The sequence below is a fragment of the Ochotona curzoniae genome, unplaced genomic scaffold, assembly GCF_017591425.1.
Source record: "Ochotona curzoniae isolate NIBS_2020 unplaced genomic scaffold, NIBS_Ocur_1.0 scaffold_2683, whole genome shotgun sequence".
Lineage (NCBI taxonomy): Eukaryota > Metazoa > Chordata > Mammalia > Lagomorpha > Ochotonidae > Ochotona > Ochotona curzoniae.
The window spans coordinates 6,057,591-6,083,139 of NW_024467100.1; the positions used below are offsets into that span (position 1 = coordinate 6,057,591).

General features: G+C 51.7%; 3 protein-coding genes across 10 annotated transcripts; all 3 read left to right on the forward strand.

The window, feature by feature from the left end:
• The first annotated feature begins 1,137 nt into the window (after window positions 1-1,137).
• ARHGAP30 (Rho GTPase activating protein 30) lies at window positions 1,138-15,776 on the forward strand. Of its 3 annotated transcripts, XM_041003417.1 has the most exons (13): window positions 1,138-1,550; window positions 4,519-4,621; window positions 6,891-7,035; window positions 8,460-8,542; window positions 8,699-8,806; window positions 9,347-9,474; window positions 10,815-10,986; window positions 11,067-11,170; window positions 11,248-11,325; window positions 11,783-12,178; window positions 13,147-13,418; window positions 13,511-13,879; window positions 14,504-15,776. In XM_041003417.1, exons 1-13 carry the CDS (start codon window positions 1,454-1,456, stop codon window positions 15,152-15,154), a joined length of 2,706 nt encoding a protein of 901 aa, XP_040859351.1. In that variant the 5' UTR covers window positions 1,138-1,453; the 3' UTR covers window positions 15,155-15,776. The 3 variants fall into 3 exon arrangements, with proteins under 3 accessions (XP_040859351.1, XP_040859350.1, XP_040859352.1); XM_041003416.1 differs by having other exon boundaries at window positions 13,511-15,776; XM_041003418.1 differs by lacking the exon at window positions 1,138-1,550 and having other exon boundaries at window positions 4,537-4,621; window positions 6,895-7,035; window positions 13,511-15,776.
• Window positions 15,777-16,528: 752 nt separating this feature from the next.
• Window positions 16,529-23,122, forward strand: USF1 (upstream transcription factor 1). Of its 4 annotated transcripts, none has more exons than XM_041003421.1 (11): window positions 16,529-16,775; window positions 18,550-18,690; window positions 19,345-19,394; window positions 19,524-19,639; window positions 19,959-20,060; window positions 20,292-20,487; window positions 20,721-20,808; window positions 21,540-21,598; window positions 21,746-21,840; window positions 22,054-22,182; window positions 22,365-23,122. In XM_041003421.1, exons 2-11 carry the CDS (start codon window positions 18,683-18,685, stop codon window positions 22,452-22,454), a joined length of 933 nt encoding a protein of 310 aa, XP_040859355.1. In that variant the 5' UTR covers window positions 16,529-16,775; window positions 18,550-18,682; the 3' UTR covers window positions 22,455-23,122. The 4 variants fall into 4 exon arrangements, with proteins under 4 accessions (XP_040859355.1, XP_040859354.1, XP_040859356.1 ...); XM_041003420.1 differs by having other exon boundaries at window positions 16,530-16,775; window positions 18,599-18,690; XM_041003422.1 differs by having other exon boundaries at window positions 16,541-16,775; window positions 20,292-20,403.
• A 97-nt stretch (window positions 23,123-23,219) lies between these two features.
• On the forward strand, window positions 23,220-25,098 carry TSTD1 (thiosulfate sulfurtransferase like domain containing 1). Of its 3 annotated transcripts, none has more exons than XM_041003424.1 (4): window positions 23,220-23,444; window positions 23,650-23,772; window positions 24,238-24,400; window positions 24,485-25,098. In XM_041003424.1, the coding sequence occupies exons 1-4, from the start codon at window positions 23,435-23,437 to the stop codon at window positions 24,534-24,536; spliced, it is 348 nt and encodes a 115-aa protein (XP_040859358.1). In that variant the 5' UTR covers window positions 23,220-23,434; the 3' UTR covers window positions 24,537-25,098. The 3 variants fall into 3 exon arrangements, with proteins under 3 accessions (XP_040859358.1, XP_040859359.1, XP_040859360.1); XM_041003425.1 differs by having other exon boundaries at window positions 23,689-23,772; XM_041003426.1 differs by lacking the exon at window positions 23,650-23,772 and having other exon boundaries at window positions 23,435-23,444.
• Window positions 25,099-25,549: the final 451 nt, after the last annotated feature.

Sequence of the window (25,549 nt, forward strand, 5' to 3'; positions counted from 1 at the left end):
GCCTGAACCACTGTCCCCCAACCCCATGCCATGGCCTCCTTGTCCTGCCCCAGCTTCCTCTCTGGTCTTCATCCACGATTGTGTGTGTTTCCTTAGGGTGGTTGTTGGGACTTGGTAATAAGCGCTCCTGGTTAGGGTGTGAGTATGAGCGGGAGGGAGATGAGGGGAAGTAGAGCTGGGGTGATCGAGGTGCTGGAGGTGAGAGGATTTCGCTAATTTGGGGCTGTTCTTGCAGGTTCTCTGGGCTGGAGGCTAGGGTTCAAGGACTTCTGCCCAAACACACTCAGCCAGTCTCCCCAGATATTGTGCCCAAATCCTGCTTGGCCTGAAATTCACTGATTTCCAGACCAAAGGAGAGTGTCCCTTCTGTTCCCCAGCCAGCCCAGACAGGACTCTGAGTGTGGGGCCCAAAGACCTGGGGTCCATGTTTGTACATTTTGTGTAAATATGTGCATATTTGTACATAAAATAATATTCTGTTTTTAAATAAACAGATAAAACCTGTTTTGTCTGGTTCCTGTTTGGTCTCTGAATCCCATTCTGTCACGGTGAGTCCCATCTTCCCCGTGGCCCCAAGTAGGGGAGGAGTTAGGATGCCTGTCACCAGGAGGAAAAGGGACAGGACCGGCTTCCACCAGACCTTCCGCGTCTCCAACTCCCCAGTTAGGATGTGCGGTTAAGAATCTTTTCCAGGTGTTCAGTGCTTGAAGACTCAAAAGTAGCTGTGTAGGCTCTTTCTACCTATAAAGAAACTGAAACCCAAGTTGTATGAATTCCACAAGCTGTTGAAGCTGGAAGGATTTGAAAGTTCATCTGGTCTACCCACTTCATGTCCCTTTGTGGGGAGACTGGGGTACAGGGGAGTCACATGGCAGGCCCGTAAGAGGCAGAGCCCAGGCAGCCTCTGGGGGTACACAGTACAATCATGTTCCGCCTGCTCTAAACCTTCGACCCAAGAACTGTGGTCTTTAAGGGTGCCAGCCACCTGCTCACGCCCTAGACACCATCACCCCACCCCGGGGCTCTGACATCACCTCTCCTTGACCAATGAGGAAAGACCCAGTCGTGAGTGGGGATGTGAATGTCAGCTACCTCCCCCACCCTGGCCCTGTGGTTGCAAAGATGCTCTAACAGGAAGCGGGTTTGAGGAGCTGCACAGCTTCCTGCTCCCCCATAGCAAAGCGGGGCGAGAAGGGCGAGTGCCCAGCCGGGCCACGAGACAGCTTCTTGCCGGGGTCCCATCAGCTTCCTCTTCCCCAGCCACTGGCGTGTGTGGCTGGGGAGGGGGGGCGCCGAGGCAGGAACCTGTTGCCCAGGCCACCCTCTATCCACCCCTCATTGGGAGCCTTGGGGCTGGGCCAAGCCCGGATCGGCTGAACTCTCATGGGGGACTGATAAAGCAAAGGTCTTGGGGGGACAGACGTGGCTGGGCCAGAGCCCTGGGGCTCCGGCCATGAAGTCTCGGCAGAAAGGAAAGAAGAAAGGCAGTTCGAAGGAGCGTGTGTTCGGGTGTGATTTGCAGGAGCACCTGCAGCACTCAGGCCAGGAGGGTAAGGAGGCCACCTGGGAGCTGCTGTGGGTGGGTGGCTGGGGAGACACGGAATTTGTGCAGCCTGACCTGGTCTGAGGGGCAGTAGCAGCTTCCGGGTGCTTCTGGGGGAAGGGGCAATGGCCTGGGGTCACCACCCCAGAGACCTACCAGCAGGCAAGACAGGAAATGGAGCTCAGTGAAGGCAGGGTGTCTCCTTTGGGGAACTCTCTGAAGTTGGGGTGGGTGACCAAGGGAGTGGTGAGCAGAGAGGCTGGAGAAATTGGAAATGCAAGGACAAGTGAACATGAGGGAGGTGAGGGGCTGGCCCCTGGGGGGCAGGAGAGGTAGGCCAAGGTGACAGAAGAGAAAAATGGCCAAAGTGCTCCTGGGTGGTCCTTGGGTTTGAGTCGGAGGAAGCAGGAGCAGGGCTGCAGGGGAGACTGGGAGGAAAGGGGCTTCCCAGTGGGAGGAGAACACCCAGGTCCAAGACCCCTCCGTAGCCTCATTGAGCCATTGTGGGCAAGGGTGGGACAACCTCCTCCTGCCTAGCGAGTCTTGTTTTCCCAGTGCAGCGGAGAGGAGCTGCTGAAACATGGAGCACTGGTCACATGAAGGAGATCTCTTGTGGCCTGTCTGGAGGCTGGGGCCGGAGAGTGTGAGGGAGGGGCAAGTGGGGACTGTCTATGGCGTGTGCTTGGCTTCTTCCCTGAGTTGCCTTGGCACAGTCTGAGAAGCCAGCAGGAGTAGGGACAACCTTGGGCTCACTGGGAAGTCACTCAAAACTGTCTCTTGACTTGATCTGAAACTGAATCCAGGTGTCCTGGTAGCCCAGCCAGGCTTGTTTTTGGCATGTCGAGCTCCTCCCAGCATAGGGCTTGATCTGTCCCTCACTGCCGCACCCTACCCCAATCTGTCATTTCCTCTTTGTCCCCTCCTCTGCTCTGGGCTGTGGTGCCTGCAGTAAATGGTGGTTCCCAGCTCATTTCCTCCTCTTAGCCCTGCCCCTGCGTCCCCGGACACCACCTTCCGCTTTTCTCCTCCCCATCGTTACTGGCTTCAGTTGGAGGGACAGCCTGGGCCCCAAGGCAGAGAGCTCCTCAGCCATTGCTGGCTGTACACTTGGCCATTCTTAGGGCAGAGTGGCCATGGCACAGCTGTTGGGGCAGGGTTTGCTGTTTTAGGACAGGTTCCTCCTGAGAGAGACGGTTCATGGCCAGCTTTAACTAGGGATGATGCTCTGGCCACAAACCCTTGGGTCCGCCTCCTCCCCAGCAGCACTGCCCTATCCCGTGACCCACCACCTGCCCTGACTTGAGCACAGGTTAAACACACACCTTGTTCTGGCAGCCCTCCTGGCCTCTGCCTGCCTCTGTGATGGGTAAGGCATGTGTTCTCCAGTATGGTAGACCTCGTGAATCTCACAGAGCAACATACCTCCTTGCCCTTCATCAGCACCTCACCTGAGCCCCAGGCTGAGGGCTTTTGGGGGGGGGTCCTCTCTCACCCTACTCCAGCAACCCCACCCCTGCCTGTTACAGAGAAGTGCAGAGGGAGAAATACAGAAGGGCTGAGGATGGTGTCACAGTCAGGTGAAAACCCAACTCAGAAAGGCCTGCTCCTTGCCAGTGTATCTACCTTGTCATCCTAGATGTCCCAGCCTCACAACCCTGCCCCATCTCAGGCCTCTAGCCCAGTCCTTTGCCCCGTAACGAGTCTCTTGCTTCCAGGTCCTCCAGGCATTGAATTCTAACTTTTGTTTCTTTTATACCTTGCTCAGGGTTCTGATCCTCCATGTCCTCAAGCTTTGGGATCCACATGGGGACTGCACACCCCTTCCTTGGTTTTTCATCCCTTTGCCTTCCTCACCCCGACCTGTGTGCATAATCTTCAACCTCATCTCCCTGATCTCTATCTCCTTAGCACCCTCATCTCTGACACCGCTCTCTCCTCCCATGCCCTTGGCCCATTTCCTGTGTGGGCACTTGCTCCTTATGGCTCTTGAACACCCTCTTTGAGGGCCTTCTCTGAAAGTTCCAAATCAGCAGACAGGAAGGGGAACACCTATTTTGGTCACTGTTTATGTGATGAGGACCTGAAGACTCAGGTGACAGTAGATACATGTGAGTCACCAAAATAATGTGGTGGCCAAATGAGTTTGTCTAGCATTAGACACTCAAGAACACAGTAGAAGCTCAAACCAGGAGGACCTGTCTCACTTCTGCATCCAGTAATGGAAATGGACGTCAGGGAAATCCTGGTACCTAGAAGCAGGTCCTAAAGGGATGGACAGAGAAGCTTAGGGCTGGAGCTAGAGTGAGGGATGAGAGGGAGCAGGGTGAAAATTTTAAGGAAGCACCCACTCTCAGAGCACCAAGTGACACAGGTATCTCATTCTTGAGTGCACTGTTGGCACTTGCATGGCCCCAAGAGTGAGCACTTCCTTAAATTTTGCACCCTAAATGCCTTTCTTATTTCACCCAGCTGTAGGATGTGCCTGTGCAGGAGGGCAAAGTGTCTTAAAACCAGCTCGTAAGAAAACAGTTAAAAGATAGTGAATGATGAACTTTCAAAACTGTTTCATTCATTCTATAGATTTTTTTAAGCAAAAGAATAAACTTTTACCTTTTTAAATTTATTTAGAATTCAGAGAGAGAAGAGAGAGCAAGATACAGCATTCTTATCTCTGGTTCAGTCCCTAAATACCTGCATTGCTTAGATCTGGGCCAGACTAAAGCCGGGAACTTGAAACTCAATCCAGGTCTCCCAGCCAGGTGGCAGGTGGCAGAGATCTAACTGTCTGAGGCATCAGTTGCTGCCTTGTAGGGTGCATATGAGCAAGAAATCAGATCTGGGAGCAGAGCACGGACTTAGACCCAGCACTTTGATAATGGGACGGGGGTGTGTGAACTGCTAAGCCAAGTGTCTGACCCCAAAGACAAGACCTCCCGGATGTGATTTCTCTTACCCTATCCTGTCTGCATCCCCAGTGCCCCAGGTGCTAAGGAGCTGTGCGGAGTTTGTGGAGGAGCATGGAGTGGTAGATGGCATCTATCGCCTCTCAGGGGTCTCCTCCAACATCCAGAAGCTCCGGTGAGTTGGCAGAGTGAGAGGGCTGTGACCAGGAGAATGGGGGACAGAGGACCATGGGGACAGCAGGGAGGAGAGATGGAGGGAAGTGGGAGAGGTGGGAGTGGGGATGCTTGGAACTCTCGTGGGTGTCCTCCAGAGTGTAGATAGTGAACTCTGCTTCGCCAGCACACACACACACACACACACACACACACACACACACACCTTTCCAATCGCACTTTCATTCACCCGGGTTTTAAAAAATTACCTATTATATAATACATGATAATAGATAATAAAATTACCCACTTTAAAATGAACAACTCAGTGACTTTTTAGTATATTTGTAAGGTTGCACAATTATCATCATTATCTAATTCCAGAACATTTCACCACCCTGAAAAGGAACCCTCTGCCCACCAACAGTCACTCCACACTTCCCCTTGCCACCCCCATCCCCTGGCAAATGCTGAGTTACTTTCTGTCACTGTGCATTTGCCTATCCAGGACATGTCATAGAAACGGAATCTTAAAATACGTGACTTCGTGTTTCTGACCATTTGCACTTTAAATGTCTTCACGGTCTGTTCATGTTATAACATGTCCCGGTACTTTGTTCCTACAACTTTGTCATGTTTTGTTTATTCATTCATCAGCTGATTGCTTTTTGGACTGTTTCCACATTTTGACTGTTGTGAATAATTCTGCCATAAGCATCAATGTACTCATTTTCGTATGGGCATATATTTTTAAATTCTTCTGAGTATATACCTAGGAGTAGAATTGCTGGGTCATATGGTAACTCTCAAACGTTTTAAGGAATTGCCAAACTGTTTTCCAAAGGAGCTGTATTATTTAACATCCTATCAGCAATGTATCAGAGCTCTAGTTTCTTTACAACCTCACCCACATTTGTTTCCCTGCATCTTCTTTTATTATAGATATTCTGATGTGTGTGAACTGATATTTTATTGTGATTCACAGTTGCATTTCCTGAATAACTAATATTGAGCATTTCTTCATATGTGAGAAAAATGACCAATGGTCATTTGCTCATCTTCTTTGAAGAAGCATCTATTCAAATCCTTTACCCATTTAAAAAATGATTTATTTGTTTATTTGAATGAGAAGCAGAGTGCCAGAGAGAGAGAGAGACCCTATCAGCTCATTCATACCCCAAATAGCTGCAATAGCTGAGGTTGAGCCAAGCTGAATCCAGAGCTCAGAATCTCCTCCTGGTCTCCCACATGGGTGACAGAGCTCGTAGGCTTCTTCTGTGGGGTTCCTAGGCTCATTAGAAGGGAGCTGGATCAGAATCAGTGTAGCTGGAACTCAAACCGGCACTCCTGGTGTACAAGGGGCTGTTTCACCGGCTGTGCCACAACACCAGCCTCTGCCTCCATTTTCTTTTCTTCTCCTTATATTCATCTTTTTTTTTTTTTAAAAAAAAGGATTTATTTATTTATTTATAGGAAATGCAGAATTTTACACACACACACACAGAGCTCTTCCATCTGCTGGTTCACTCCCTAGTAGGCCCCAATGACCAGGGCTGGGGTTAGGCTGAAGCCAGGACCGAGGAGCTTCATCCAGATCTCTCATATGGGAATAGATGCTGAAGCACCGGGGCTATCTTCAGTTGCTTCCCAGTTGCATTAGCAGTGTGAATTGAAAGTAGAGCAGCCAGGACTTGAACAAATGACCACATGGGATGCCGGTGTCTCAGGCGAAGGTTTAACGTGCTATGCCATGGTGCCTAACCTCACCCCTCTGCCTTTCGTTTTGTTGATAGTGTCCTTTGATACATACGTATTTTTAAATTTTGTTATTTATTTTTGCTTTAATTGCTTGTGCTTTTACTGTCATATCTAAGAATCTATTAATTAATCCAAAGCCATGATAGTTTATACTCGTTTTTTCATTCTGAGAATAATATCCAACCATTTTCACACATTCCCAGAATACATTCGGGTCCATTCTCCTGCTTCTGCTGATTCCTGTATACCCTGCCTTGCTGTTCACATCTACACCTACGTCCCTGACAGGTCCCTGTTTAGGTCTAGGTCCACCTACTATACACATGTCTTTCCCCAGATCCACATCGAAATGTCAACATGCCCAGTGCCTTATGCTTACTACTTCACATTTATACACCCTGGCATTCTCCTGTTGGCTTCCCCGCATGTGAATCTACAACCCTGCTCAGAGCCTGGAGCTCTCAGCTCTACCTCCCACCATCCCCGGCTGGTTCCCGATCCTGACCGCTCCTGACCACCTTGCATCTCCCCAGGCAGGAGTTTGAGACAGAGCGGAAGCCAGATTTGCGGCGGGATGTTTACCTCCAGGATATTCACTGCGTCTCCTCCCTGTGCAAGGCCTATTTCAGAGAACTTCCAGATCCTCTTCTCACCTACCGACTCTATGACAAGTTCGCTGTGAGTTGAGAGGCTGAAAGATAAGGTTCGGGGTGGCCATTCTTGTTTTGACATCCCAGGCTGTCATCTGCCTTGCAGAGCGCTGGTGATTCTGAACGGCCACAGCCGGGATGCCGGGATATAACATTGCTGGGAAGAAAGACCCCTCCTCTCCCAGTCTCCTCATTCCTGCTATGTTTGCCCTCATTTCACATCATTCTGTGGCCCTCAGTGCAGTTGTCAGACCTGATGGGATGGGGTCAGCTGGGAAAGTCCCTAGACTAGAGCTTCTCTATGCTTAAGAGAAAGGGAACACATTTTAGAAATTTAAACTTTTTCAAGAATGTCCTTTCATGAACTCTAATTGTCAGGATTAAAAAAAAAAATGCATGGCAACAGGAGATTCTGACTTAAGTAACTTTTTTTTAAAATGTATTTTTATTAGGCAGAGTAATAGAGAGAAGGAGAGACAGGGAGACTTCCTATCTTTCTCACACAGCCACAATGGCCAGAGTAGTGAGGAGCTTCTTCTGGGTCTCCCCCACAGGTGCAGGGTCCCAAGACTTTGCTCTGCTGCTTTCCCAGGCCATAAGCAAAGGAAATGAGACAACCAGGACACTAATCAGCACCCATATGAGATACCAGAGCTGCAAGTGGAGGATTAGCCCTATATACCACCACACCAGCCCCAAATCATCCTGACATTTTAAAAATAAGCTGCGTGTTAGTCATTTAGTTCAACAGCATTGATAACATAGTGCTGAAGGGTGGTGGCACCTCTACTCAATCTAATCAGAACAGACTGGGTGAGTGGAGGCTTTTCTGAACACTTTAAAACAGATTTTTTTTTTTTTTTTGGAAAAATTATTTTATTTGAAAGACAGAGAGAGAGAGAGAGAGAGAGAGAGAGAGAGAGAGAGAGAGAAATCTCATTCCCTACTCTATTCCCCAAGAAGTGCAACTCCCAAGGATGACCAGGCCAAAGCCAGGAGCCAGGGATTCCAGCCTGGTCTCCCAAGTCCTTGTTATCTTCTGTCTTCTTAGCTGGTTCAGCAGGAAGCTGGAACAGAAGCAGAGAAGGTGGGACTTAAATAGGCATCCCAATATGGGATGCTAGCACCACAAGTGGTAGTTTAATTCACTGTGCCACTGCATCAATCCCTTCCTGGACACTTTGTAACAGCTCTTCAACTGTGAGGCAGGGAGTCGCAGTGACTGGTGCCATGCAATAAAGCTGCTAAGTAGCATGACCAAAATCCAATTGTTATTCTCTGTGAAATCCAAATTCTAGGCTTTTCTCATTATATCAGGGTGTCTTGGAAGGTTCTGGGTGCAGGCACTGTGGATGCAGTATGGACTGTTTCTGAGTGGTTCGGAGCGCTGAGGAGTCAGCAGAGGCAGGCTGGGCTACTGACTCCTGCTCTGTGCACCTTACTCTTCCTCAGGAGGCAGTGGCAGTGCAGCTGGAACCCCAGCGCCTGGTCAAGATCCTAGAAGTGCTTCAAGAACTCCCTGCCCCAAACTACAGGTGTGTGGGGCTCCACTTCCAGCATCCAGCTCCCTGACAACAGCCTGGTCTGGTCTCACTCCACCAAGAGACTTGACTTGTCCCGCCCAGCTCCCTACCTGTCACTTGCCTGTGGTGTTCTCTGTGTGATTACCACCTCCTCACCCCTTTCTGCAGGACCCTGAAGTTCCTCATGCAGCACTTGGTGCACATGGCCTCCTTCAGTGCCCAGACCAACATGCATGCCCGCAACTTGGCCATTGTGTGGGCCCCCAACCTGCTGAGGTGGGTGCATGCGGGAGCAGCATGTGGGGAGCCTTGGAGAGCCTGTCCCCTGGAAGTCCATTGGGAAAACTGGAGAGGGTCAAGGGGGTCTTGCAAAACTCAACAAGAAAGGAAAGCTCAGAATTATACAGAAAGGGCTGGTGCCAGGGGGCCTTTGGGTTTTCCTCTGCTGCATCACTGAGCTCTGAGACCGGGATATAAGTCCCTACCAACAGTTTATTCAACATGAATGTCGCAGTTGATTGGAGGTCTGGCCTGCATATACTCACCATGGGATAAGGCAGACGGTGAGAAATCCTGTAATTCGTTATAAGCAGGCACCCTGATGTGCAAAAGGCATACGGATTATTCACTAAGAAAGTGACCAAGAAGACTTCCAAGAGGAAGTGGCAATTGACACTTCATGGCATTAATGATTTAAGAGGTGGAAACAGGGTTAAGAGCCATCACGGGGGAGTGGCAGGGAGTAGAGGTGTTTTCAAAGAGACTTTGGTGAAGAAATGATGGGTCTGGGGGAAGAATAACTCCACCCTTCTACAGGTCCAAGGACATAGAGGCCTCGGGCTTCAATGGGACGGCAGCCTTCATGGAGGTGCGTGTGCAGTCCATCGTCGTGGAATTCATCCTCACACACGTGGATCAGCTCTTTGGGGGTGCTGCCCTCTCTGGTCAGTGTCTTTTCTGCTCAGCACGTATCACGACTCTGGGGAGGCATGCCAGAATGTCAGAGGACCTCAAAGTTCAGCTAGTTCATTTCCTGTGTTGCAGAACAAAGACTGAGTTACAGAGGGACTTCATGGATAATGGTGCAACCAGCAGCACCTGAGAGGGTCTCTTCTGATGCCAGTCTAGTGAATAACTTGACCTCTGTTTTTCTTTATTAGTCTTGCTTTCTTTTTTTAAGATTTATTTATTTTGGAGCCCAGCATGATAGCATAGTTAAAGTCCTTGCCTTGCACGCACTGGGATCCCATATGGGCGCTGGTTCTAATCCTGGTGGCTCCACTTCCCATCCAGCTCCCTGCTTGTGGCCTGGGAAAGTAGTCAAGGACGACCCAAAGCTTTGGGACCCTGCACTCACATGAGAGACCTGGAAGAGGCTCCTGGCTTCAGGTTGGCTCAGCTCCAGCCATTGCGGCCGCTTGGGGAGTGAACCATTGGACGGAATATCTTTCTCTCTGTTTCTCCTCCTTTCTGTGTATCTGCCTTTCCAATAAAAATAAATAAATCTTAAGAGAGAGAGAGAAAGAGAGATATTTATTTAAAAAAAAGGGGGGGTTCCCAAGGCTTTGGGCTGTTCTCTACTGCTTTCCCAGGCCACAAGCAAGGAGCTGCATATGAACTGACTGGGATCCGTGCCAGGACTAGACCTTTATTTTTTTTATTTCTTTTTTTAATTATTATTAATTACATTGCATTATGTGATATAGTTTTATAGGCACTGGGATTCCCCCCACCCCTCCTCAAACCCTCCCCCTATGGTGGATTCCTCCACCTTGTTGCATAACCACATTTCAAGTTCAGTTGACAGACCTTTATTTTTAAATATTTATTTTTATTGGAAATGCTGATTTGCTGTCCAAATGGTCGCAATGGCCAGGAACCAGCAGCCTCCTCTGGGTCTCCCACATGGGTACAGGGTCTCAAGGCTTTGGGCCATTCCCTACTGCTTTCCCAGAATACAGGCAGGGAACTGGATTGGAAGTGGAGCAGCCAGAACATGAACCAATATCCATATAAGATGCTGGCTCTTGCAGGTGGAGGGTTAGCAAGTTGAGGCATTGTGCCAGCCTCATAACTTGACTTATAAATCACTATCCTGGCTCCCCAGCCTACCAGACCAATGCCCTGGGACTTTCTAGCCCTTTTCGTCCATAAAGACACCCTCTCAAGGAACTGGAAATGGAGGAGTTACCTCCAGGAACCTTAGAGGACATCCCTGACCTAGGAATTTGTGAGTTCTCTACTTGCCTCTGGTCTTAGCTGGCCAATTCCTTTCTTTTCCCAGGTGACGAGGTGAATAGTAGCTGGAGATCACTCCCAGGTGCCCGAGCATCAGGTAGCCCAGAGGACCTTATGCCCAGGTCCCTGCCCTACCACCTGCCTAGCATCCTGCAGGCCGGTGATGGACCACCACAGATGCGACCCTACCACACGATCATTGAGATTGCGGAGCACAAGTAAGACCTCCCTCCAGGACTCTGCTGCCCTGCACTGACTACTAAGCCCCAGATTCCAATTGTTTCTCCATTCTCCACAGGAGAAAGGGATCTCTGAAAGTCAGAAAGTGGAGATCTATCTTTAATCTCGGCCGCTCTGGCCATGAGACCAAGCGTAAACTTCCACGGAGTGCTGAGGACAGGGGTAAGTCTAGGGAAACGGGGGTATCATGCTGAGAGTGTGCAATGCCCTGGCCCCTACTACACACCCCTATCTCGCAGAGGAGAAGTCCAACAAGGGGACCTTGCGGCCCGCCAAGAGCATGGACTCCCTGAGTGCTGCGGCTGGGACAAGCGATGGTGAGTGTAGGTGTGTGTTCCTGTATATGAAGGCATGTGTGTGGTGTGAGCAACAGCGTGGTCAGCCATGTTCAATCATTTCAAAACATTGTTAATGAGTGCCAGTCAGGCAGTAGCCACAGTTGCAGAAGCCAAGTGTACAGTGGTGAGTTTATTGTCCCGTCTGTGAATGTAGCCAGTGTTTGTACATGTAGAGACAGTACAGGGTGTGTGCGAGTGTGTGATGGTGACAGCCAGTGAGTGGACTCCCTAGGGATGTATAGGTGGGGGGGTCCTGCCGGTCGGGTGGCAGGTTTGTAGCAGTGGCTAAGGGAAATTGAGTCTGCCTTTCTGATCTGAGAAAGCAGGGCTTTCTGGGAAAGAGAAGCAGAAAGCAGGGCTCTGCTGAGGTGTTTAGGCCCCTTGGAGTTAAGGCTATTGCTTCCTTAGCCTTTTTTTTTTTTTTTCTCTTCTACAGAGCCAGAGGGACTGAGGGAATCCAGCAGTTCTCAACCGAGCTCACTGCTACCTGAGTGCCTGGAAAATGATTCCATGGAGATGCTAGAGGGTGAACAGGAGACGGAACCAGAGGCACTGGGAGACACCAGCTCTGAACCAGGCACGCCACGAGCTGGGCGGACAGTCACCCGGGCTGTATGCAGCAGCCGTGCAGAACGCTGTGCTGGTGTTCACATCTCGGACCCCTACAATGTCAACCTCCCACCACACATCACCTCCATTCTCAGTGTGCCCCCAAACATCATCTCCAACGTCTCCTTGGCCAGGCTCACCCGTGGCCTTGAGTGTCCGGCCTTGCAACCCCGGCCAAATCCTGCCTCTGGCCCTGGCCCTGGCCTTGGCCCCAGCCCCCCAGGTAAGAGCCCTGGGATTTTCCCAGAACTAGGAAAAGGGGCTAGAGCTCTCAAATCAAGTTAGGGAGCTGGAAGATGGCCCCTTGGGAAGTCAAAAGTCTTGGTCTTTATGCTTTGGGGTTACCTTCATCTGTCTTCATGGATACAAGGTTGGGGAATTTACTAATAGTGTCAGGTCACATAAAATTCATGGCCAAGGGATCTCTAGAAGTCTTCAGATCACTGATGTACCCAAGAATGAGAGTCTGCTTCAGACACACAGGAGGGGATATCAGAAAGTTTATGGAATATGGAATTAAAAGATAATGCATGCTTCCCATCAACTTGAATTTCCCTGTACATCGGGGCTTGTTAAGCCCAAGTGTGGCAATATAAGACAGATGACTAAATGCTAGTGTTTGCTGGGATTTATAACATGCCATGGGCTCCAGTGAGAAATTTTGTAGGCAACCACTTAGTTTTCTCATAATCTTATGGCACATGAATACTGCTATGCTCATGTTACAAAGTGGCACCTGTGATTTAGAGTGATTTACCAACCCATTAGGCAGAAGTTGGCATAATTGGGACCTGATGATGCTGTGACTCCAACTGCCACAGTGTTACTGCTAAGTCTTGAGGCAGCATAGGATAGGATATAGGATATCAGGTTAAACAGATGTGAGTTCAATTGTTTCAAGTTCACTTTTTGGCTGTGTGATCTTGGACAAACTGCTTAGTATTTCTGAGTCTTAGTTTCTTCTTGACTAAATAATTACACTGCAAATAAAAACAATCACATCATATGAAATAACACATTGTAAAAGTATAGCAGAGTGCAGCGCTTGGTGCTATAAGCTGTTAGGGATTTTGATCTGGGAGAACCAGCCACCCAGAACAAACATTCTGGGAGCACTAGGAAGGCCTACCTTGGAAAGGGTCAGGGCTGGCCTTGACCTCTGAATTCATGGCAGAATTTCTCTCTTAACAGAGAAGAAGTTGGAGGCAAGTCCAGTACCAGGTCCTCTGGCTGACTCTGTTCCAGTGGACATAGCTCCTGCCCTGGAGGACTCCCTGTCTCAGGAAGTACAGGATTCCTTCTCCTTCCTAGAGGACTCCAGCAGCTCAGAGCCTGAGTGGGGAGGGGTGGAGGATGGGGAAGTGGCCAAGGCAGAAGCGGCAGGAGCAGCAGCAGCCTTCTCTACTGGGGAAGATGACCCTGGGCTGGGCTACCTGGAGGAGCTCCTGGGAGATGGGCCTCAGGTAAGGAGGAGCTGTGCTGGGCTTGCCGGTGGGATGGAGCCCAGAGATGCACAGGACCACCCAGTGCTGAATCACAATGTTCCTGTCTGCAGGTGGAAGAGTTCTCTGTGGAGCCACCCTTGGATGATCTGTCTTTGGATGAGGCACAGTACGTCCTGGCTCCCAGCTGCTGTTCGCTGGACTCAGTGGGCCCCAGGCCTGAAGCAGAGGAGGAAAATGGGGAGGAAGTTTACTTGAGTGCCTATGATGACCTAAGTCCCCTTCTGGGGCCTAAATCCTCAACCTGGGAGGGTGCAGAAAACAGGCAGGAAGAGGCAGGAAGAGGGTGTGGAAGACAGACTCCAGGACCAGCTGAGGAAGAACAGGCATGTGGGAAGGTAGAGGAGGACAAGCAGGCTGAGCCTGCAAGCGGAGGTGCTGTCAGGGAAGAAGCTGAAGGGAGCCCAGAGATCGAGACAGATGTTGGAAAGGCAGATGAGGAAGAACAGGAGGCTGTGAGCAGCCAAGAGCTGATGGTCAGCTCAGTCGAAGGAAGTGGGGAGGAGTCAGAGGCCAAGGGAGAAAAATCCAAAGGACATAAGGAGGCTGATAATATGGAAGAAACTCTGAGTGTGGAGGAACCAGGGAGAGAACAGGATAAAGACCAGGAGAAGAAAAAAGAGACCAAGAGCGAAGCGGAGGCCAAGGGAGGAGAGGAAGCACAGACAGAAGCTGGAAGCTACTCAGAGTGTGCGGTCCAGGAACACCTGGCTGCTGAGAACTGGGAAGTCGTACACAAACAGGACATTGAAGAAAGCACGGAGGATGAGGTCAAAAGACAGAGTGGGGATGGAAACCATGGGACAGAAGCAGACCAAGGAGATGGTGAAGGCAGCAGAGACTTAGAAGTAGCTGGAGGAGGAAGGGAGGTCCCCAGGCAGCCAGAGAGTGGTGGCAGTGTGGCTGAGGGAGATCAGAAAACTACAGATTACCATTTAGAAGAGGAGGTCCTCCTGGATGGGTCCCTCCAGGATGGATCAGGCAAGAAGTTCTTAGGGGCTGACAGTGCCAAAGAGGGCAATGTCCTACCTTCTGATGCAGAACAGGTTGTCCCACAACCATCCCAACCAGAGGAGCTGGAGACTGCGGGGCAGTCCAGCTCTGAGGGTCACACTCTGTGTTCCTGTCCCATTGGTTCAGCGGGTGGTGTGGGTATGCGTCTGGCTTCTACCCAGCTTCAGGTCCAACAGGTCCACTCTGTGCCAGTGGTGCCTCCCAAACCACAGTTCGCCAAGATCCCCAGTGCAATGTGCAGCAAGATCCACGTGGCCCCTGCAAACCCATGCCCAAGGCCCGGCCGGCTTGATGGGACTCCTGGGGAAAGGGCTTGGAGTTCCCGAGCTTCCCGCTCCTCTTGGAGGAATGGTGGCAGTCTTTCCTTTGATGCCGCTGTGGCCTTGGCCCGGGACCGCCAGAGGACGGAGGCTCAGGGAGTTCGGCGCACCCAGACCTGTACTGGGGGTGGGGACTACAGCCTCATCCCCAGAACCTCCCTCTGTGGCATGACCCCTGCCCATTCTCCTCGACCCCTTAGCTTCCTGGAACTCCCACCTGAAGGCACGGAAGCCTCAGCATCCCGAAGTCGGTTTAGCCTGCCCCTCAGAGAAGCCCAGCCCCCTGACCTCCTCCTGTCTCCTCAGCGCAGGTCCTATGCATTTGAAGCACAGGCTAACCACGAGAAAGGTGAGAGATTGTGATTAGGACCACATATTGGGAAAAAGGGACCTGAAAATTCTCTGGAGTCCTTGGGGTCTCTGGCTGTCTCTCCCGCAGCCTAAGCCACAGTAGTGCCAAATTCCGTGGACTCAGCCCCTCCTCTACTTTCTCTTTTTGACCACAGGAGGCACTTTCTGGCTGGTTTACCTGAGCTTGTCTCAGATCCACAGCACCAATCTCTTACAACCCTAGGGAGTGAGGTCATTGCCAAAGCAAAAACAGGGTAGCCAAAAAAGTTTCAAGGTTTTCTCTTGACCGAAGAAGCCCAGGATAGAGGTGAGGACAGGGCCCGGTCAGAGCTTTTCCTGCACAGTTCTTGAGCTGCCCCGGATCCTTGGATACCTTCTGAACCTCTTAGTGCCAGATGAGGGATAGGCCCACCAGGGAGCTCCCTGAAGCCGTCACTGTGTAATGGAGGGCATGCACTGCAGCAGCCTCACTGTGTGCCTCCCAGCACACTGCAGGAGAGAGATCTCATGCAGATCTCTGGCCTTTTTCCTATGGAAATGTCTTCCTATTTCAGGAATTGCTTCTCCAGGCAGGCGGAGGGAATGGGTCTCACTGTTTGATATCTCAGAATAAAACTCGTGTTTTTACATGGAAGCGGTATGCAGTCTCCTTACTCAAACCGTGGGTGATCGATCAGTATCCTAGTCTCAAATATTCCACGAGCTAACTAACTCCAGCTCTTGTTCTGGGCTGTTGCTCGGTTGTCATGGAGACTTGGGACTGAAAACTAGAGCTGGGTTCATGGTGGTCAGGAAATGGGGAAGAGAAACTCCAATTTACATAATGCTTATTATGCACCAGTGACTGAGCTAAGTAGTCTCTGTGTATAGAATCTTTGCATCTTATTTAATCCACTTAATTTTGAAGGTAGGAAACTGTAGGAAACTTGCAGATGAGGAAAGGCAAGCTCAATTAAGATACTTACAAGATCTCAGAGATAAGGAGAAGTGAATTTGAGAACCAGGTTTCAAACATCCGAGATTCTGAATTTTTCCCATTATCCTAATCTAAACCCATTAAAGAAGTATGGAAATCCATCTTATCAAACAAACAATGAGCCTTAAGAGAACTAAAAGCCTTAGATCCATACACACCCTGAGATGTCTCAATCTCCAGTATGAAACTCTTATTATTATTATTTTTTAAAAGCCCTGTTCCAACATGGCCACCCAAACAGCCCTTGTTAAAGATGGCGCCGCCATCCGACACCCTCCCTCCCTGGATCATCGCCTGCCGCCTCACTCTTCTTTCTGGAATTAAAGCCCTGCCTGGCAGGGAGAGAGTACACGCTAGCCCCCTGTCCGGCCTTCGCCGAAAAGTGGCCTGGACTTAAGCAACAGTCTCCATCACTATCCCTCCGCGACCACCCGCACACACCCCGCAGGCCTCCAGCTCTCGTCAAGATGGAGCCAGCGGAAGTGGAGCGACTCAGAGGCTATAAACGGGATGGGCGGGTCGAGAAACACACTTCCGCCCCTCACCAACATGGCCCAGGGCTGGGAGTGCGCATGAGCAGCTGTCTATGGAGCGACTTGGGGCCGGAGAGGGAGAACACGGTCGGGCAGAAATCGGCGGCTGAGACGACCCGGACCGGTGAGTGCAGGGCCAGACGACAGTCTGGAGGTTGGCTGGGTCGGCCAGGCGGCGCTGCTTTGGTCCAGTGTCCCTTTTTTCGGGGTGGGAACCTCTTGGGAAAGAAGCCTTTGTTTTGGGGGAGGGGGTCGCCCCTGGTCCTTTTATTTGCTGCCCCGCTCTGTGGGCCACGCTGGCCCCCGGCCCTCCTGCGCTGTCTCCAGCCGGCCGCCGAGTCCCCGGCGCCCCTTTGCTGCTTCCTTCTCGAAGCAGCCGCGGCGCGGGCCGAGTGTGGCGGGGCTGGCCGGGTCACGGCGCGGGTTCCCGGGGCGCGCGCTCGCCTCGCGGGCACTCGGCCGGGGGAGCGCCCGCCTTGCTGCTTGGTGGGCCTTGGGGAAGACACTCGATTCTCGGGCGAGATCCGGGCGGCCTGCGTTCTTTCCGAGCTTGATCCCTCCCCCAGCCCGCTTTGTGTGCAGCGTGGCGAGGGGTCTTGCTGGACCCTCCTTCCTGGGCGTGCACAGCATAACATCCTATCCCCGTGTCCGTGTCACAGAACCCTAAGCCTCAGGAAATGCTTCCGGACATCCAAACTGAGGTCTGAATAAGTAGCTCGACCCGGTCGTTGGTGGCCTCGGCGGCTGCCCTTGGCTGACAGCTGTGGGTGATAGAAGTGTCTTCTGCTCTCTGCCTTCTCTTTCATTGCTTCCTCCTGCAGTCGACGCGCGAGCCTCGGGGGGCACTTAGCGCTCAGGTTTGAGGATGGAGCCGTAGGTGGTCCCATAACGCCAACACTGCTTCCTCTGAGGGGCTGGGATCTCATTGCATTTACTTCCTCCACACAGTTTCACTTTCAGTTCCTTGTTATTGTTCTTGTTACCATTTTCCTTGGACCCGGGCTTTCCGAGGCTTCTCAGCTGAAGGTTTTTTCCCATGGAGGGAGGGTTTCCAGACATCTTGTCCTTTTCGTTTGCTGCTTTGTACTACTGTGTGGCTGTTTTTCTTTCTGCAGCTGCCTGCTCAGCCCTTTGTTTTTTTTTTTTCTGTCTTCTGGCTGGGTGTCAGGGTCCTAAGGCAGGCACCTCCTAGCTGGATTCCTCCCCCATTGTCTCCTCTCCTTCGGAAGCCAGAGCCTGGGTTTCCCCCTCACTCCCACCCCCTGCTAAGGCTCCGTTGATTTGGAGTTGTCATGGCAACGTTTTAGCAACCGTGTTCTACAGGAAGGCTTAATGAATAATAATAAAGAGGGCTTGAAGCAAATGCGCTTGGACTGTAGGTTTTCTAACACATGATATAAGTCTGGGCAACCCCCTCCTCAACTCCCCAAACAAGAGCCCTTTCAGTAGAAAGGAGCCCAAGGGCCAAGCCTTTGTGATTAGCATCCCTGTTTCAGGGGTCACGGTTTCATGTGCCCCCCCCCCTTCCTAGCCTGGAGAACAGAAATTTCTGTACTGTGTGGCTGAGAAGGTGGAATGAGTGTCCAGGAGCCTGTGTTTTGGTAATGGTGGTCTAAGCCTGACCCCTCAAGAGCCCCTCGAAGTATGCTGTCCAGAGAGAGTGTCAGAGCTTTAATAATAATCCTTTCAGAAATGTGTTGTGGCTCAGTCTTCCGGGGTAATGACCCCTTCTCCAGCAAGACCCGGAGTGATAATGAAGGGATGAGCAACACTATTTGTAGGGTTGGTTGCCTTTTCAAACAGACCGGCCCTCAGAATTGGAATGGGGGAAGCTACCTTGTAGGTGGCTGGGTTATCTTCCTGGCTGTGTTTTCAAGGAGCCTTGGTTCCAAATCTAGGGCGGCTGTTCCATCCTACACTCACTGCAAACCCCGTGATTTCTACCAGGACTTAGTATTCAGGCCTGCGAATCAGGACATAGGAAGACTACCCAAAAGGACCGGTTCCTCGGATGTGCCCCCTCACAGAGAGATGAAGGGGTGAGTGAAGAAGAGCTGGGGTCTGGGCTGGGAGGGGGTTGACCTGGGAGATCTGCAGACACTCAAGAGTCCCAGCTGTGTAGTTGGGCTGACCTGGATCTGGGGCCAGCTCTGTCATCTGGTTTCCCATCTGCAGGATGCAGGTGGTGCTGCCTGCCTTGTAGTGCTGTTTTTACTACTAATAAGATAGTACATGTTAAGTGCTTAACTTAATGCCTAGGTGCATAGTAAATACTGCTTTTTTAAAGATTTATTTTTATTGCAAAGTCAGATTTACAGAGAAGAGGAGAGACAGGAAGATCTTCCATCCACTGGTTTACTCCCCAAGTGGCCGAAACGGCCGGAGCTGAGCCTGGAGCCTCTTCCTGGTCTCCCACACCGGTGTAGGGTCCCAAGGTTTTGGGCCATCTTGGCTGCTTTACCAGGGCACGAGCATGGAGCTGGAAGGGAAGTGGAGCAACCAGAATAAGAACTGGCATCCATATGGGATCCTGGCATGTGCAAGGCTAGGGCTTTAGCCACTAGTTGTTGTTCTAACTAGACCCAACATCTGTTGGGAATGCCAGTGGATTTTGAGAGTTGTGTGCTACTGGGCAAGTGAACTTCTCATTCCCTTTTCCCTAATTCTTTCTTTTGCCCTTTTCCCACAAACAGGCAGCAGAAAACAGCTGAAACGGAAGAGGGGACGGTACAGATTCAGGAAGGTGAGTGTTAGAACTAAGACCAAGAACCATCGAGGCGTCCTTCCCTCCCACTCGACTTCCTCCAAGTGGTGCACAGCTGGGACAGAGAGAAAGGCAGTTAGCTCAGAGACCTTTGCTTTGTTGCTTAAGGTGCAGTAGCTACTGGGGAGGACCCAACCAGTGTGGCTATCGCCAGCATCCAGTCAGCTGCTACCTTCCCTGACCCCAACGTCAAGTACGTCTTCCGAACTGAGAATGGGGGCCAGGTAAGGGAGGGAACCAGGTGGCTGCAGGTGTTACTTGGGGTTGGGATTGAGGGAGGTGATGAATGTGGGTTGGGGAGATATGGCTTGGAGGGTGAACATGTGGTCTGTTGGGGAAGGGGTGGGGTGCTGTTGTGAGATTTGGAGTAGAGATTGGGGTGGGCCAGGGGTATGCCGAACCCTCCGTGTGGGGAGGGAAGGGAGAAGGGCTGACTGTCTCTGAGTGGGTCTTGCTTTGGGGCCTTCTCTGGGGGAAAGTTTTGTGAGGTGTTCTGGCATTTACTTCTCTCTTCCTCTTTCACCCCTTCCCCTCTGCTTTTAGGTGATGTACAGGGTGATCCAGGTGTCTGAAGGGCAACTGGATGGCCAGACTGAGGGTACCGGCGCCATCAGTGGCTACCCTGCCACTCAATCCATGACCCAGGTACTTGGGCTTGGCAGGCAACTAGATTTCTAAGTAGTGGGAGACAGAAGGGAACTCACAGGATAGGGAGTAGAGCTGGGAGCAGCGAGGTTCTAGGGCTGCCTTGACCCAGGGCTCTTCCTCTAGAGATGTTTCTCTGCCGTCTATCCCAAGGGATAGAAGCTACAGATTGGACAGTGGGCAGAAGTAGCCGAAGGTCGCTGGACTCTGCTCTCTTGCTCTCCTCTCTAGGCCGTGATCCAGGGTGCTTTCACCAGTGATGATGCAGTTGACACAGAGGGGACAGCTGCTGAGACGCACTATACTTACTTCCCCAGCACTGCAGTGGGAGATGGGGCAGGAGGTACCACATCGGGGAGTACAGCTGCTGTTGTTACTACCCAGGGCTCAGAGGCACTACTGGGGCAGGCAACCCCTCCTGGCACTGGTGAGATATCGCGTGAGGATGCTGGCTGGAGGGGCTAGGATAGGCCATGGGACATGGCTGGTGGGCAGTGGGCCTTCTCTAGACCTGGGCAGGCAGTGAGGCGGCCTCTCCTGCTCTCCTGCTCTCCTGCTAGTAGGAGGAAGCCTGTTCTTTTCAGAGGAGGATCCCAGGGTCTTGGCCCCAGGGCGTGGTGATGTTCTTGTCCTGACACAAGCTCTCCTGCATCTTCACAGGTCAGTTCTTTGTGATGATGTCGCCACAAGAAGTGTTGCAGGGAGGAAGCCAGCGCTCCATTGCGCCTAGGACTCATCCTTACTCCCCGTGAGTGACTGTTTTGCTTCTCTGTTACCCTGAGTAGTGGTGTTTTTTAAGAGATTGATTTGTTTGAAGGGGTGATAGAGAGAGATACATCTTCCGTCTGCTGATTCACTCTGCAAATGCCTGCAGTAGGTATCCACCGGAGTCTTCACATGGGTTGCAGGAAACCAAGTACTGGGCCATTATTTGTTGCCTTTCAGTGCCAGGAGCATTATTAGCAGGAAGCTGGAGTAGAAGCAGAGTAGCCGGGATTTGAACTAGCACTCTGAGAAGGGTCTTAAGAGGCAGCTTAACCGTCTGTGCCACAATAATTTTCTGCTGTAAATGTCGAATCATCTTCTTCTGTTTTTTTTTTTTTTGTGTGTGTGTGTGTGTGTTTTAAGATTTCTTTATTTGAAAAGCAGAACAGCAGAGGGAGAGAGAGGGATCCATTGCTTCCATTTGCTGGCTCACTTCCCAAATGGCCACAACAGCCATTTGGGCCCAACAGAAGCTGGGAGTCAGAAACTCCATCCTGGTCTCCCATATGGGTGGCAGGGGGCCAAATACTCGGGCCATCTTTGGCTGTTTTCTCAGGAACATTGTCCTGAAGCTGGGTTGACATTAGAGTAGCCTGGACTTAAACTGGCACTCTAATGTGGGATTAGAGTGCTGCAAGCAGCAGCTTAATGTGCAGTACCACAACAGCGGCCCATAATCTCATTTTCCATTCTTTGACTGCTTGGGGTTATCAGGAAGTCGGAGGCCCCTCGGACGACTCGGGATGAGAAACGCAGGGCTCAGCACAATGAAGGTGGGTTCTAGTCGAGTGTGAAGCTGGGAGCTGCCTGGGGAAGTTGGGGCCGTGGGTGACATCTGGCAGGGACGAGGTTTAGGTAGTTCTACCCTGGGCTGTGGTGCGCTCTCCTGGAGTCACTTTGCTCTCCCCTTTGCTCCACAGTGGAGCGCCGCCGCCGAGACAAGATCAACAACTGGATTGTGCAGCTGTCCAAGATCATCCCAGACTGTTCTATGGAGAGCACCAAGTCTGGCCAGGTCACCGAAGGACCCTGGGAGTGGGCAGGATGCCTCCATTCTGTCTCCTGGCATTGCTTGCAGTCTGTTCTCACCTCCCTCTGAGCTTCCTGTATCCCTGGGAGATGTTACATAACCTGCTTGAGGGGACAGCGAGGCCCAAAGTGGGAACATTCTTTTGGACAGGCCGGTGGCCCAGAGGCCCATCCTCACTCTGTTGGCTTTGTCTTGCAGAGTAAAGGTGGGATTCTTTCCAAAGCCTGTGACTACATCCAGGAGCTGCGGCAGAGTAACCACCGGTTATCTGAAGAACTGCAGGGGCTTGACCAGCTGCAGCTGGACAATGATGTGCTTCGACAGCAGGTCAGGCGCCCACCCCTGGTGGAGCCCCCTCACCCCCACAGCCACTGAGCCAGTGTCAGACCCCTTGTGTTCTTCGTCCCTCACTTGGTCTCCATGCCACCAGGCACCTCTGGCCAAGTTCAGGAGCCTGGCAGTGTGAAACTTTCCTATCCCAGTCCCCTTACGACCTCTTTCCTTGGCAGGTGGAAGACCTAAAAAACAAAAATCTGCTGCTACGAGCTCAGCTGCGGCACCACGGACTAGAGGTCGTCATCAAGAATGACAGCAACTAACTGGGGATTCAAGGGCTTTGGGCCCAGGAACTACAGCTAGCCCAGGAGCACCAGGCTAATCCCATGCCCCTTTCCTTCACTGCCCAATCCTGGCATGGAACTGGGGGTGGGGGGAGTTCGGAAGGCGTGTCTTTGAACTGAGGCCCTGTGATATGGCAGACTGCAGTGGTGTGAAACACACAGTGTGGACGTGCCCTGACAGCCTCGCCTACCCCTACCATGCAGCCCCTGGGTTCTCATGCTCCTCTTGCACAGTGCATGTGCTGTCCCCATGCTGGATCCTGGACACACTGAACCGGGGGCCTTGCCCTGTGCCTGCCTAGAGTGCCCAGCAGGGGATCTGCTGACTGCCGGGTGTGCTCTGGCTTGTCACAGGACTTGGGCACTTCCGGTGGGTCTTTCCCTGGGGTGGAGGTTCAGCCACACCTGCCTGGCTGGCAGCTCTGGGGAACAGACTGAAAAGTAAGGAGGGGAAGAAGGATGCTGAGCAATGGCTGCTGCCCCACGGAGAACAGCCAGCGGGCAGTCAAGGCCTATGCAGAAATCTCTGGAGCCAGGGAGAAGAGCAGGCAGGGGCCCACTTGGGGCCTTCCCCCTTAGGGGTTGGTTTTCTTCCTTTTTTTTTTTTTTTTCCTTTCTTTTTTTTAAGATAAAATTGTTCAGAGCCATGGTTGTCTCTTTTTTGCGGTCCCCAGGGCAGAAGGGAGGGCATCTGAAGCTCTTGAACCATTAATGGCTGGGTGGAGTTTAGGGTGAATTGCTGGGTCCCAGTACCTGTGCCAGATGAATGAGTTTTTTCTTGCACACGCTGGGGAATTGCTATGGTGTCTCCTGTGAACTGGCGTCAAGCACCACTAACAGGTGCTGTGGGGGTGGAGCAGGAGGCTGGCCCTTCACTTCCGGTTCTGGGCAGCTTCTGAAGGGAGAGGACACCGCGGGGGAGGGCCTTGGCTTTATTCCTGCGATTTGCGGCTTGCACCATGGCTGGAGGTACCTGCAGGCTATACTGAGACCTTACCTTGTCCAATAAGGAGCCAAGGGGGGCAGGGGTGGTGAGGAGGTGGGGTGGGGGCGTGGCAAGGGACTAAGATCTTGCATACCTCCCTGGATTGGAACTCAGCCCGGGGACTGAGCCCCCTGGGGAACTCAGCCCTGGGAACCCCATCCCTGAATGCACTCGTGCTCCCTTCCTCAGCACCTGGCGTCTCGTTCCCTGAACTCTGTTCACTCCTAGCGTCCGGCCGGGCCCAGCTCTTCGATGTGCGATCTCGGGAGGAAGCAGCAGCTGGGACCATCCCAGGGGCAATCAACATCCCGGGTATTGCATGGAGAAGGGAGGTCCATCCCCATGTTAGACTAGCACCATTAGTGGGGGGCTTAGCAAGGTTTCCCAAAGCATGGTTACCAGGGATCCGGCATCCCTCTTTAAGCCATCCCTCAGTTTCCTGAGAAAAGGACTGATTGGAAGCAGGTCCTGGCAGCAGAACCAGCCCATCCAGTTTGAGGGGTAGTTGGCTGGTGGGGAGAGGGGCCAACCAATTTCTTTATACCCGACCTCCCGGGGCTGGGTGCCAAACCGGGCACCTCCTCACAGCAGGAAGTGGCTGGGGTCAAAGGTTGTTTGGTTGACCTCCTGAGCTGTAAGTTGCTGCTTTAGGTGGGGGTTGGGACATCCTGTTGTTTTGAGGCCCATTGGAGGGGGCTCAGCTCTTCCAGGCTCGGCTTCTGACACCCAGGGTACTAAACCACGGGTTTTTGCCTGTGTCCTCTCCACTCCTCCCAGTGTCAGAGTTGGAAAGTGCCTTGCAGATGGAGCCAGCTGCTTTCCAGGCTCTGTATTCAGCTCAGAAGCCAAAGCTGCAAGATGAAAATCTCATTTTCTTCTGTCAGATGGGCAGGCGGGGCTCCCTGGCCACACAGCTGGCCCAGAAGCTTGGATACATAGGGTAGGGGACAGGCCTGGCTGACCCTTGGGAAGGCGTTGGGGACTGCCTGCTGGGCCTGCCTTTCCACTGTTCTTGTCTCTACAGGGCACGAAACTACGCTGGGGCCTATAGAGAATGGTTGGAGAAACAGGGTTAGGGAGCAGGTGGCGAGTGATGCTGTGGATGCCCCAACTGAGGAGGATGAAGGGGCTGACCTGCTGGGGCTGGGGCAGCATTCCAGTGCACATGAAAATATCCAATAAAGAGCATTTCCTCAAGGCATTCAAAGCATTCATTTGTCAGGTGGACCAGAGACCGCTCCAGTCATCATCACGTGTTTGATTTAGACTTCCTGGATCATTTATCTGTTCAGCATCCTTAAACTCTACACCCCCAAGCCCCAAATTCTGTTTGAGAGAAACTACAGGTTTCTTTTTAGAGGCCCAGGATGCACATCAGACTCTAGCAGCTCAAGGGGAGGAAAAAAAAAGTTTGACTTATTCCACATTGAGAATCTGGGGCTTGGAGCTTTGGTGAGCTGTCAGGTGCTTCTGATATCCAATCAGCAACAAGTTCCACTGTTTCACCACCCCACGGTTCTGATTGGCTGTACCACACCCCTGCCTTTTGTTTATGTACTGTTTGACAGAATATTTGAAGCGGGTTATATGTCCTTTAAACTTAAAAAAAAAATATGTATTTGAAAGGCACAGAGATAGATCGATTTTTTTATCCACACGTTCACTCCCTAAATGGCTGCAATAACTGGAGCTGGTTCAGGTCAAAGCCAGGAGCCTGGAACTCCATCTGGTCTCCCTTTTGGATGTTAGGAGCCAAGGTTGCAAGTAGCTTAATGCTGACCTAGATTTTTTTGGGCGGAGGTGGGGTAGGGGAGTCAGATATGCAAGGAGGAAGCCCTTGGGTCTGCTGATTCACTCCCCAATGGCTACAAGTCCTGCTTGTGGTTGCCTTGGCAGCATCAGACTAAATGACTTTGTGGCTCTCATATGGCCCGTGGGCCAAATGTTCCCAGATACTCCTTCAGTTCCTCAGTCCCAACGTCACTTTTCTCAGCTTGTTTCCTGAGTTGAGAAAATAAAAGGGCAACCTTTGGCTGAGGGAAAAGGATGGGGCCCTCATCCCTACCATTTCTCCCTGCTACGGATGACA